This window comes from Magallana gigas, chromosome 1, assembly GCF_963853765.1.
Source record: "Magallana gigas chromosome 1, xbMagGiga1.1, whole genome shotgun sequence".
Taxonomy (NCBI): Eukaryota; Metazoa; Mollusca; class Bivalvia; order Ostreida; family Ostreidae; genus Magallana; species Magallana gigas.
In genome coordinates, this window is record NC_088853.1 from 27776524 (window position 1) to 27791358 (window position 14835).

Genomic DNA, 14835 nt, shown 5'->3' on the forward strand with positions numbered 1-14835 from the left:
TACAAAAGCACATTTTAAATGCGTAGATTTAGATTTATTTTCAAATGTTTGAGGATTTCTTTTATAGAAAAAGAAATTTATTTATTCTTTCACCCCCACATATTTTGTGTTTGAAAGTGGATCCGCCAACAGCTTTTATATAAGATCCTCCCATTTTGACAATAGACCCCTTCATCGGTCTTTGAAAAAAATATTGAAAACAAGAATTAAACCAAGGTCAATTACTGCCAATTATTAAAACAACGCATTAAGGATCTTTCAAGATATAACATTTTGACAGTCGACGACTGGACTTTGAACCTTATTCATGAGTCATTCCCCTTTGGACGAACTCTTCAATACATTCACCAAAACAGCTGATTAGGTGCGCTGTACATGTGTAATGCGCCTTCTAATACACGGTTTTCCCACGCGGGCGAACACTTGCTGACTGGGCGACTAAATCAAACACACTGGAACAGGTAACCCTATGGAATAACTATACATTTTTTCTCAGTTTTATTTCATCGCTTGATTATTCAATACAAAGATTCAGGAAATGATTTATTGAACTGTATGTGTAGATTCGACACACATGACCGGCGGTTTAATTCCCCGAGGTTCTGGAATTTACTATCATTGGAAAACGCAAATCGATATCTTCATTCTTGAGCTGAGTGATCTATAATCTTATATGCTGTATACATGGTATAGTCTCACTTCACTTGCTCCCTCAGATTAAGACGATGTCGGCCGTTGTGGTCTCGCTGATTCTTTTGGGACTTTTCTGTGCCGTGTTCCGACTTCTTCATCTGTCCATCTATGCAGGGGAACCTAAACTGTTCTACAAGGAAGGCTCCCACTTCGTAAAGTCTGTGTTAGATCTATGTCCAATATTCAAAGAAGTGTGAGTATAGTTAATTAGTATTTTTTTAATCTGACAAATTTGGGGCTTTGCGGAGAGAGAGAGAGAGGAAGGAAAAATAAAATTGATTTTTTGAACAATCAATCAGACAAATTTGGGGCTTTGCAGAGAGAGAGAGAGAGAGGGGGGGGGGAGTAAAAATAAAACTGATTTTTGAACAATGTCAATTAATATTTTATACACATAGACCTAGATATATGTGAGTATAGTATTTTTTAATCTGACAAATTTGGAGCTTTGCGGAGTGAGAGAGAGAGAGAAATAGATTTTTGAACAATGTCAATAAATTGTTTATACATATAAATATATGAGAATATATATATTAGATCATCAAAAGATATACCAATACCGATGTATGCATTGATTTTCGAGGCATGCATAGACAGATGTCATTCAGCTGTTAGCCTGTTACTGGATTGTAAAACACTGTCACAGTGATGTAATCTTTTGAAATATTGTATCAGATCTGTTTTCAGTAGGGTGATTAAACAACAGCTAAAAATATCAATTGATATATTTTAATCAAGATAACCTTTTAAATAAATGGATTTACATGTAAAGTATAATTACAAAATGTAGCAGTAACAGGGATATTAATAGTGTTTTTAATTAAATACCAGGGATTTGAGTGCATAAAAAAGATACATATACATTTAATTAATAGGTAGAACTATACCTGTTGTAAATCAAATTCATTCAGTGTAAATTATTTATATAAGTTTAACAGGAATGGGAAACATTCAAAACTAATACCAGGGTATATATAAATCCTCCCCCAAAAATCAATTCAAGACAACTAAGAGCTGGACTTCACACCTCAGTAATCTGCTGTTTTATTGCCAAACTCGCTACCCAGTACCCAGTGGACCAATATCAATCAATGGTTCATAAATTAAGTCTTATCTATACCACATACAGACGATGAAAACACAATTAATGGTACAACCTGCTGCCGTTTTACAGCATCAATTACTGTTTTACCAGTTATCACAATGCATGCATTAATTTATTCCTTATGGCTGAATCCCACAGTTTTTATCCCTTAGATATTTGTCTATCAATAATTATTAAACATGCACGAAGTCAATGTCATACTCTTATGTATGTGTATAGGAAGGATACCTAATTTGTTGGACTACATGGTTTATAATGAGAAAACTTATGGTTATTATACCCGTAGATAATTTTAATTTTGAAATATCAGAGATGGGGAAAAAGAAAATGACTCTATAATAGCTGTAAGCATTAGTTAGATTGAATTTGTTAAAGGCCTGTTGGTTCACAATAACCAATTGTTTTATAATTGTACGTCAGCTAGTACATATATTCATATCTCTTGTAGTTATTTACCACCACTGATATGGGGAAAGAGTGGACACTTACAGACATTTATTTATGCCAAGCTGGGAAGAGTGAAGTCCCCTTATCCTCTGGGGAAGCGCATCAGTGTCAAGATGTCAGATGGCGCCACAATGACGTTTGATGTGTTTGAGCCACATAAACCTCATCCGACAGAAGGTATTTTAGAACGACCAGCTACTGAAATTCATTACTCCTCACAAATTTGAATTAAGAGGGCTTAATAGTTGTGACAATTTTTATACTGTATTAATCTCCTTTAGAAAAAGAGCTCTATATATTAAAAAAGATAGGGAAAAGGCCCAATTAAAAAGGGGACATTATCTATGGTGTTATGTTTTTTTTTTTTAATTTTACTAATTTCATAATAGCTAAACAAACCACCTCTTAAAATTTTAGGTAGCTCTGATGATTAATCTGTTGACCATCCAGCATCCTTAAGTATCTGACCCATTCCCAATGACAATTTTCCCTGATAATGTAAATACATGTATTACAACCAATTTGACAAAAATTGTTTCATATGAATTTTCCCAACTGAGAGGGACCTGGTGCAAATTAATGTACCAGAAAGTGCTTTACAACCACTTGAATCTAGGTAATATCATTTTCCATCCCTTTAAAAGGTTGTCCTTACTTCCTATACTGTGGCCCTTTTCACAAAAAATCTTACGACTAAAGACAATATTTTCCTTTTCTTCAAAAAGTATCTACGCTGTAAAATATCACAAAAACTCTTTTTTTAATTTAATTTAATTTTGACAATGTTGTAAATAATATTTTAGGAAAAAAATGAATATCTCTATGAAAGGAAAACGTACAGGGTTGTTAATTTTTTTTATCTTAGTCGTAAGAGTTTTTGTGAAAAGGGCCACTGATTTCTATGTTATCCAGGTTTAGATTTTGTAGAAGTTTGTAGAAGAGGTTCTAATTTTGTAAACAAATGGGCTATTATTTACTTGTACTGAGCAAAGTTCAATCTCTGAACAGTGCAATTTTGCAACATACATATACATGTATATGATAATTTTTCGCCTCAAGGCTTACATTGATGATGATCAGACGTTTTGCGTGAGGTAACTTACTACGCAGTTATGAAGTATGACAACACAGCATTGCGTTAAACAAACGATTATGTATGTGTAGACAGGTATTGAGAATAATTAACGATTACCTGATGAATCAATAATTACTCTGTGTGATACCAGTTTACCAGGCATTATTTATAATCAGTGATAAAAGGCACAGAGTTCAGACTCAAAGAATTGGGAAGGGGTAGGAGGAATTGATCCAACCTATCGGTATAAAAAATGAAATTGAAAACATGACTAGTAAAAAAAATGGATAACACGCAACACATTTTACTTCTTTGTGTTATCACAATATTTACATCTTAATGGCTCAGAAGAAAATTGCCACTCGCATTATAATTAGACCTTGATCTTCCCAAAAGCATAATTTACGATAACCACATTGAAAAAGGGAATACAATGTAACTGAAATTTTCAATTTTATTTGAAAACTGCAGATACAAATTATTCCTCTGAGCAAACCATGCAATAAATGCAAAAAATAGAATTCCATTCTGCCAAACTGTATTATGAATACTTTGGATTTACAAGACACTAAGATTTATAATTAGGTTTTCATAATATGTACTTACAGGTGATTACACCATGGTTCTGTGTCCAGGTATAGCCAACAGCAGTGAGACGACCTATATCTGTACGTTTGTCCACTACGCCCAGGAGCGGGGGTACAGGGTGGCCGTCCTGAACCACCTGGGGGCCCTCTCCAGTGCCCCACTCACCAGCTCAAGGATGTTTACTTATGGTAGGTGTTCAATATCTAATTAATATCATCAGTATATTTATTCAGTAGAAATGGTCAGCGTAAAGATGCCTGTTTAAATTGTAAAGATGTATGTTTACATTGTAAAGATGTAAGTTTATAATGTAAAGATGAAAGTTTACATTAGTAAGATTTCTTCACTGTAAAAATATCTGGCCAGCTTATGGATGTCGGATGTCAACTACTGTACAGTAGGTGCTCTTATCCCTGGGATCTCTGTCTTGCTTGATGATGTCATGAAAATGAATTAATATACTAAACTCTGATTTGCTAACATTTCTAGAGTTAAATAATGTATACTAAACACTGATTGGCTGATATTTCTAGAGTTACATGTATGCTTATCTCTGATTGGCTGATATTTCTGGAGTTACATGTTTACTTAACACTGATTGGCCGATATTTGTAGGGGGTACAGAGGAGTATGGGGCCATGGTGGATGAGGTCCTCAGGAGACACCCTGACACCCGTCTGATGGGGTTGGGGTTCAGTATGGGAGCCAATGTGGTGGTCAAGTATGTGGGAGAGGACATCTCCAGACAGGAAAAGTTCCTCTGCCTCATGTCTCTCTGTCAGGGCTACGACGCAGAAAAGTAAGTTCTTAAACCAAAAGCCTAGAATAATACTGTAAAAGTGGTTATTTTGCATAGGGGGAATTTACATTCATAAAGCTGTAAGCTTAAAACCGCATAAAATTTCCAGCGCACATGATGATATTGATATAAAAGTTATAACTTTAGAGTGTTAAATCATGCATCCATGTATTAAGTACCATATGTAATGTTAGACTACAGAATTTGCATACATAACCATCAGTTTAAACAACGACTTTTACAGTACAAGATGTTTTAATTATAAGTTTTTGAGGTCAGTTGTCACATTGTCAAGTTTTTGTTCTTTGATTATTAATAAATTGAGAAAGAGGAATAACTAATTTTTTAATCTTGACTTTTAAAAAAAGAAGTTAGTACATTTATTTTCCTTAAAAAGTCTTAGATCTGTGCTTTGTATTATTGTTAGTTACTGTAATAAACTGGTTGTAATAAAGATTAAGTACACTACAAACCCTTATTATAAACTGTGTTATTTTATCTGGTTAAAAAATATTATTGCATCAGAACATATGCTCTGTGTGCAATTTTAAAATAAATTTGTTATTTACAATCAGATAATGCTACATGAAGTGGATATGCAATTAAATGTACTTCTTATCAACAGAGCTATTGATCTCGGAAAGGACTGGGCCCATCTAAGGAGAATGTACGCTTATGTCATGACGTCAAACCAGAAGAAGATGTTAAGGCGACATTATGACATGCTACTGGGGAAAGAAGTGCAAGAGAAATATAACATTGACCCAGAGCTTGTGCTGGCCTCTACTACATTATATGAACTAGACGAGGCATACGGTCGGTAAGTGAACACATTGTATGAACTAGATGAGGCATACGGTCGGTAAGTGAACACATTATATGAACTAAACGAGGCCTACAGTCGGTAAGTGAACACATTGTATGAACTAGCTGAGGCTTACATTCGGTAAGTAAACACAATGCTACAAGGTCATGCATCTGGACATTTGAACAAAATATAAACCAGTCTGAATTCATGTGAAACAAAAAGAAAGCCATAGATTTCTTTCAAACTCTAAATATTTTACATATTATAATTAAAATTTCTTTTACACTATTAAAATGTTACATATATTTACCGGTATTTAAACATCCATATTTTTTTTTTGTGTGTTCCATTCATAAATTTTAATCTTTTTGTGGCACGAGAGGATTAAAATTAACACAATTCATTGTACTTATTCTGCAGATGTTACTATATTTGACATTTGACCTTTTGATTGACAGGAGGAGGGCGGGGTTTGAAAGCGTTGAAGAGTACCATAGAAAACACAGCTGTTGTTTCTGCATGGACAAGGTGAGGAGAACAGAGTTATCTTCCTTTGAATTGAGATTGGCTAGTTGGCCTTTCCTGCAGAACTGGGCAAACAGAACTAGACTGCGTTATCAGTTAAGGGTCGTCCACACACCTAGGAAAAGTTCTGCATCCAAGCCCATTTTTCTAGATTACTTAAAGATCTAGATTTCTAGCATGTGTTTGAATTGAAAATGACAGGAAAAAAATTAAATTTTTGAGGGGAAAATCAACTTCTTAAAACTTTACCGCCATTCATTAAAATAAAAGTCCAGGTGGTTTTCGAACTCTGGACCTGCGAGTCAGTAGGTCTAAGCTACACCCATAGTGCCACAGAGTAAGACACCAAAGTTTGGCGATTTAAACTGTTTCACAATGCATTAAAATCACCATGTTGTGATGTACTGTCATAAAAAATAGAAGTCACAGGGTGTCGAGGATCGTTAAATACCATCAGATGTTATAAAATCATGTCACCTCCCGTCTGTTAGAAATCTTGGAATGTCTGTCATGTGCAGATCTAGAGGTGGTTGGGTGGTCCCAACCCCACCTGGAAAATGAAGATTTATTAAATTCGCAAACGTAGTAACATTATTGAAAATTTCAGACCCCCCTCCAGCAAATACAATTTTCCCTCAGACGCCCCCCTGAAGAAATTTTCTAGATCCATGCATGTCTGTGGTGTACTTTGGGGAATATCATTGAATTTAATAAAGTTGAGTTCAAATCTCAACAGATACACATATACATATAGTACATTGCCCTGTATTCATATCAAGTGTTTATAAAAAAAAAAAATGTTGTCAAGGACACATTCAGAATGCATTAAAAACTGTTTTTCTCATATTCGGATCTTCTGAAGATTGACAAAGCAACAGACTTAATACAATTGTGTTGTAGAATTGTTTGAGGAGTAGTTGTCTTTTGTTTTCAGATCACTCTGCCCATGTTCCTGCTGAATGCGACAGACGATCCATTAGTCCCCCCATCACTGGTGGAGATAGGAATCGAATACGCAAGTAAGATCAGTGGCTGTATTAAGAGCGCTGGATGGTAATTAAAACCATTATGGTGTGAGAACTAAGTAATAGTCTTTGAATAGGCTTCATGCACAAAAAAAACAATTTTTTTATGTTTACACTCTAGTTAACATCTTCACATACTTGTAAACATCTTCCCAAGTCAAAAGTTTTTGATACGCCCCCTTTATGTAGAGCAGAGCGAATCGGAAACTCTTCACTTTAATGGGTAGATGACTTCCATTTAGTAGAATTAACAAAAATATGCCTTGGACCCCCCTTGCTTACTTGAATATCCGACTGACACCCCACCCCCAATGGAAAAATATTCTGGATCATGCATGCATGACTTTAATTTTATTGATTCAGAAAAAGAATGATCATAACCAAGACAAGTGATGTGTTTAATTTGTATATAGATGTAAAATAATGCTCATTGATTTGGATTATGAGTCAAATGTATCGATATCATTTTGTAAACATTTTATTTAATACCCCGTAATCAAATAGGGAAAAATTATGTCACTGAATTTTACAGACACACTTAATGTTTACTAAATATTGATCAGCATGTAAACACATTTATCAGGAAGGAAAAAAAAACAAAAAACCTAGATAAGTAAAGTTAAGTGCAGGCCAGCTATACCACTTACCATTGAAACTGTGATATCATCTTTATCTATGATACACATCAGATTCAGAAGTATTTTCACATCCAAAATAAGCAGCAAAAAGAAAACAGCCCCTCTACCCCCCCCCCCCCCCCCAAAAAAAAACAACCAAAAAACAAGAAAAAACAAAACACGTCAGTAATAATATTTTGTATACATGTATCAGAATTTAATATTTATTCCAGACCAACGAGACTGAATTTGTCAAACAATAGGTACATGTATAAGTCAGATGCTATCATTTATCATTCCTTATACGATCATGTTTTCTTTCAGAAACACATCCCAATAGCATATTGGTGGAAACCAGGCATGGCGGCCATCTTGGATTCTTTGAGAGTGGGATTTTGACCCCTGACCCCATCACCTGGTTAGACCGGTCAGCTCTACAGTATGCGGAAGCCATTGTGACCTTATTTGTTGCCAACAGTCTGCCTCATCTAAAGTTGAAAGCCGCCTGAAACAAAAATGGTGATATTGTGGTTTTTTTCAGCACAACTGCAGCATCTTGCCTCTATTCCAAGAGCACCTGTCGTTATGTGTTTAAATTTCCAATTGATTCAATTTTCATCATCTTACAAATTATTTAAAAATGTCGATTGAAAAGCATTGACAATCTGCCTCATTAAAAAATGAAAGCCGTTTGAAACAAAAGTGGTCAACGTGATATAATTTTGTGTCAAAACAACTGCAGCATTTTCCCTCTGGTCAAAAAGCACCAAGCTGCCATTATGCGTGTAATTTTTTTGTTTAATTTTCAACAACCTACACATTAGTTAAAAATGTTGATCAAAAAGCATTTTCCATTTTTTTTATAAAATATTTTTTACTTCCTTCATGGCCATGATTTTTAATTTTATAAAAATGAACTAAAGATCTTGCATTATTGACAATCTCCTTATTAAGGAGATATCAAAATTCATATATGTAAGGTTTTATTGCTTGTATTTAGTTAAAGAATAAAAACCAGAGGAGCAATTCAATTACATGCAAAAGTTCTTATGTTTTCCGTTACATAATCCCTCTAGAATTGGTGGGTATGGAATATTCAAGTTCCATAAAATTGTGACAGTGAGACACATTTATATCATTCTTCTATGCAAAAACTACGTTCTGTAGATTCCTATTAAAAAACACGATGAATTAATATTTTCCAGAAATCACGGGAAGTACATATCAAGGATTTTAAAATTTGGCTTTTTTTTTTCGAACAGATGTAAACTGAATGAAACTATGATAAAAAAAAAATTGAATTTCGCGATTTTAAATTCTCATGATTTGATGCAAAATGAATGAATCGCAAAATTTAGGTACTGAGTCTCGCATAAAGTAAGAAATCTTTGTTAATAAAGGCATTTCTGTAAAATTTTAGTACGAAAAATGAGACACAAACTGTAATCACAATTATACTTGTTTTTAAATTTCAAAATAATAATACTTAGTCTATTGTTGATAATCAGAACTGTAGGCATACATATAAATGACCATGAATCAACCTTTGTGATATTAATGTCTGTGTATCTCTAATATGAAAATTTAAATGTTTATTGATCAGAATTCCAGCTACTTTTTATTAAGACTTTGTATGATATTTCCATGGGTACTAGTATATACACTATTTAATTTATGTGCCATAATTACACTTTATTAAGCCTTATTTTCATCCATTTATATTGCCTTTATATATGTATCAATACATTATAATAATGTTAGTGCCGGTAGTAGTTTTGTTTTTGATAATTTACAATTACAATTTTGTTTGTTGTTTGTTTAATTGTTTTTATATCAAAATATAATTATAGTTAGAATAGACACTTGGAGTGCAACCTCTCTTTTGGTTGTGGCCTATAGGTAATTAGTGATGTAGTTTGATAGAAATACATAGACAGCTAGAGGTTCAATTTCTGATTTATAGGTTTAGATTTTCTATGTTTTTACTCTCTACTTTTTTTTTTAATTGTTAAATGTATGAGAGATAACAAATTAATTTTGCCTTTCATACAAATTAACATCACGTACATTCTTTCAGTTACCTCTTTCGCCTTTGATACTGTTAATTTTTATGAAATGTATATCATCAAATAAATCACATTACAGATATAAGTTTGAACTGATAATTTTGCAAATTTTATTTCTATGTTTAGAATCACTATCCCAATTGTTTCTTCCTTTAGAATTGAAATGTTTGTTTTTAATTCTAAACTTTTTCAAACTGAACAAAAAGTACATCCAAACTTAGTTGCACTAAAAAAAGGTGACTTGCGTTTATCAATACATGAATGCACCAGGAATAAGAATGAATAATTGCGTTATTAATCATATTATACAAAAGGTTTAGACCAATGGAAATGAAATACATAGTGTTTGTATACATAAAAGGATATCCTCTTTTTTTAAAATTTAAATGATTTCAATGTGGTATTTGTTATAAATTATAGATTCAGACCCTTATCAATACAGATGATGTCTTTACCGGATTTTTCTAAAAAGGGAAAGTAGGCTACGGTTTCCGATAAATTAAGAAAATATGATGCATGTAATTTTTATGAAAATAAGACGTTTAGTGTTTGTTTTGATTTTTCTGCCAAAATATTATTAAATTGGCTGTTCACATTTATATGACACATATTTTTAAAAATTGACTTGTGTTTGTTTGTTTGTTTGTTTGGGTTAAGCAGGAAAAGCTACTAGTTTATGACTTATTGATTTGGCAATTTACAGTGGGTTCTTGTTTGGTGTACATGTATGTGCCATTAGGATTTTGCAATGAATTCTTTTTAGTCCTTAACTTTGTTATTTGTGAGATGGTGAAAATGTCGCAGTAGAACATTTTATAGCTCATCTTTTGAATTTTTTTTTTTAATAAAATGTGTATATGGAAGTGATTGGCAAGTTCAAACCACGTTAAATTAGATATCATATACCTTTATTCTCTGAAATCTTTTGAAATTTCAGAGGTTTTTTTTCTCAGTCCTATTAAATTGGGGAAACAATGTTTTTAACTGTATAATTATTATGTACAATATATATCCAGAAAGGCATCTTCCAGATTTTAAGTTAATCTTGCAAGGGGGGGGGGTTGAGGTAACATTTTGTATTGTTAATGATTTTGTCAATTGAAAGGAGGTAAAAGAGATATGTCAAAAGCAATGGAAACTACCTCTTGAATTGCAGGTTTCTCTGTAAAGAAACCAAAATGTCTACTTGTCAATATACATGTATGTGTATCATAAATGTATAAGTAAAATATAAGCTTTGTTGAAGCGCAGTACAAATTACAAAGATAGAAAATATAACTTTATTTATCATAATATAACTATATTAAGTCTATTTATATAAAAACTTAAATTTCATATTTTGCACAGTCGATTTGTAGAACTTTATCAATAGGATTTTTTAAAGATTTTTTTTTTCTTTTTATATCAAATCAATAGTTTTTAATGAAAGTAGTTTTATCACATTGAAAAGCCATAAAGAATATACATAGGTAATTTGTCCAAAAGACTTTTAAAATTTAATGTTGAAACCTGTATATATACAATAGTTAAACCTCGTAACATATTTAATAAATCAAACACCAATATTTTCCAAAATGTTTGGAATCTCTTGAAAAAAAAATGTACAGGAAATTATATGCTACAGTATAGTTCTTTCTGTTAGAATAAAAGGTAATAAGTTTGTTTTACCATCTTTATTTATGTGATTCTTGCCTCCCTACTTTATGATTGTGGATTTCATAAATCTATTTTTTTTTATATAAAACCTACTTGTCAGATTGGTAGTTCAATTTTTTTTATAAACACAATCACCTCCTCCTGTTTTTAGCACACCTGAATCGATGGTTCAGGTGAGCTTTTCTGATCACCTGTTGTCCGTCATCCGTCTGTAAACTTTTTACATTTTTGACTTCTTCTCTTAAACCACTGGGCCAAATTTAACCAAACTTGGTACAAAGCACTGTTGTACAGGTGAGCAACGTGGTCCATGGGCCTCTTGTTTTTCAAAGCAGTAAATGTTTTTCGTAAAGGACTAAGTAACTTGTTTGAAAAATACGTTTTGTTTTTTGTTTTTTTAAGTTTTGTATGTTATAATTTTGTTTTCCTGAGAAGTTAGATATTTAGCAATTTATTTTTGTTAGTGCATTAATAAAATATATAAAACCTTTCAGCTCCTTTTTTGTTGTATGTAATTCTTTTTTTTTTAAATCAGAGAAGTAAAAAAAAATACTTGTAATTAAATCGATAATAAAGAAAGGCAAGGGTCATATGATAACTTTGTCAACTGCTTCACTTTCTTTTATGTAACCAAAATTTTGATAAAGGACTATATATATGGTTTTAGCCTAAAATGGCCCCCTTAAATGAACATTGTCATTTTACTGTAATTCTTTGTTTTATTTGTACAAATATACATTTGAAGTTTTTTCATAATTTTCATTTTTATTTAAGTGCCCACAAATTAAAAATATGACATCATAAAGTTTACCTTTTCCCGCCATTTTCGCATTTTAAGCATAAAACGGCTTGTTTTGAAGCAGTTTTTCTTTAAGGAAACATTAAGCGACTGCTTGAACAAACAAAATATTTTCACCAAAGATGTATCTTTCCAAAAAAGTTCGTTCTTGTTCAAAGAGTCGCTCTATATTTCCAATTCGAAAAAAGATAAGAAAAATGTCAATTTTTGACTGATTTTGATTGAATTATGAAAATAGCGTCACTTCTGACGTCATATACTGCCAGTGATTGCATATAAATCAAATAAATTGGTGAAAAACATATTTTATGTCAACTCTTTTATAAAATAACACAAAAAGTTAATGTACCTGAATCACTTTAAAAATAGCGAATTAGGGGGGGGGGGGGGGGCAAAATGAAAAAAAAAAGCGGAATTCTGAAGACAGTGATATTGGCCAGTTTTTCTGTGAGGAATCGTTGCTTTGCTTAATTGCTTCTTGTTTCACAGGGCGCAGGACTGGATATGGCTGTTGCCATTTTAGGACATATTGAATTGGGGTTTTTTTTCAACCGTGACTTTGGTTTCCATGTCGGTCCGAACGGCTTGTACTGTCAACTTTGCTGCCCAAGTATGTCATTGTGAATGATGGAACTCTCTCTATGTAATGCTGATTAATTTTCAGTTTGGTCTGCTTTTCTGCTTAACATAAGTCCGGTGTCTAATGCTGGTGTACTTGGGGGGGGGTGTCCTCTTTTTTCGCAGCAAATTAAATTAAAATATAGAAAATTGAATATCTATGGAGTCCCCCTCCCACTTTTTAAGTGTGCATTGACCATTAACAGCTGATAAAAACTATTTGAATGAATAATTGACTACAACATATTTTTAAAGGAAGTGACCATGAAAAAATTAATTGTTGCTTAATAAATTTTAAAAGCCCTTTGAAACTTAAAAATGAGGTCTGTTACCTTTTTGTTTATTTCTATCAAGAGATTTTATCAATTTAACACTCTCAGTGAAAGGTTTATGGAGGTAATCCATTATTCCCCGGCATGCATCTGTTCTCTGACGTAGATAAGACACATATTGCTGCTGGTGACTGGGTCAATGTTGGAAGTAGGCCAGTGTTTATGTACAGAGTTGATAAAAGTTACGAAGAAAAAATATGCCTTGATGTGAAGAAAAATTTTGTGTACTGTCATGAGAAGACAAGGATTTAGTACATTTCTATAAATGAACCTCAGATAACTATATACATGATTTGTGCAAAAAATGAATAGATAAATTAATTTGTGAAATATGAGACCATTGCATTCCAGATGTTTGTACGGAGATATGGCAGTGAGTGTTTATCTAAATAAAATGCTGTTTCACGATTTCAATTTAAATTAATATAAAAATGTAATTTCATTTTCTTTGTGGGGTTTCTTGCCATTACTTTTTATTTAAATGCCCTGGAAATTTTTCTGATTTGTTATTATCTTTTTTGATAGATATATAAGATCTTGATGATATGACATGTACGCCGGTTCTGTTTATGCTGTCAGAAGAATAACAGGACTAATACACTTTTTAAAAGTCATGATGCTGAGCAATGCACCCTGTGTGCTCATTTATGTAGCACACATAATGTTCAAACTCATAACCAAGAAATTCCCGAGTGCAAGAAAAAATAGGTCACATAACACTGATCCACGGACATTCCATTTTAGTTACATGTCACATTAACTGCTGGTGGGAATGCATCATTCTGAGATCCAAAATCTTCCTCCATAAACACTGTTTAAAAATGACAACTCTTTACATCCATTTCAAGTTTCAATTCACATTTTGATGATGGCATTTTATTACGGGCCGCCGGAAGGCGGTCCGTTATTTGATACACATTTAAATATTGTTACTGCGTTTCTGCGGGATAGTTCTTTTTAGTAGAATTAATACTATGCTTATTTTTATGAATTAAAAGTAAATTTGCATGTAGAAATATGTTTTATGCCTTTTAGAAAATATCACATATTTTTGTTTTGCTCGTAAATGAAAAGAAGGTCATACTAAGTAGATTGTCGTATTTGGTGGGTTTTTCGAGACTATAATCTATTCGGAAAATTTCGGAGTTCTTCAATGCATCAGGATCGTTATGCGGGACATACTAAAGACCTGAAATACTAAAGACCTGAATGTCATTAAATTTTATATAAATGATATATTTGAATTTCTATGTGCCGTGTCAACTAAAATGACTTTGCGTTTGTATTTATCATATTTCCATGTAAAATGTGGTAGAAAGTATCATGGAATGACATTATATCAATTATTAACGTAAGAATATGACAGAAATGAAAATTTGAATTGACTGGAAAATTTGAACTAATCCATTTTTATTTTAATATAAGGTCTCTAGAAATTCTATATTAAACTAATGCATTAAGTTTTCATTCAAATCAATGCAACTACAAAAAACCCAAAATGGTTTGAAATACATAATCTCCAAGAGAAATCTCATATGATGAGTTGAACTTTGTATTAGAGTAATGTACAAACCCGTCAATGTGTTCTCCATTACTTCATACTATGGCAATGATCATACAATTTCCGTTAGAAATGCTTACAGTAACGAAATCTATTCTTTATGATAATAGTTAAATGTTAA

The 14835-nt window shown here is 32.5% G+C and overlaps 1 protein-coding gene and 1 long non-coding RNA gene across 2 annotated transcripts in view; both read left to right on the plus strand.

Moving 5' to 3' along the window:
- Window positions 1–14835, plus strand: part of LOC105336714 (uncharacterized) — a 408324-nt gene that overhangs the window by 233284 nt on the left and 160205 nt on the right. The window lies entirely within an intron of this gene.
- On the plus strand, window positions 46–11897 carry LOC105334306 (abhydrolase domain-containing protein 2). Its single transcript, XM_066065497.1, has 9 exons — window positions 46–461; window positions 717–886; window positions 2247–2422; window positions 3929–4096; window positions 4524–4707; window positions 5333–5527; window positions 5974–6043; window positions 6975–7059; window positions 8007–11897. Exons 2-9 carry the CDS (start codon window positions 726–728, stop codon window positions 8189–8191), a joined length of 1224 nt encoding a protein of 407 aa, XP_065921569.1. The 5' UTR covers window positions 46–461; window positions 717–725; the 3' UTR covers window positions 8192–11897.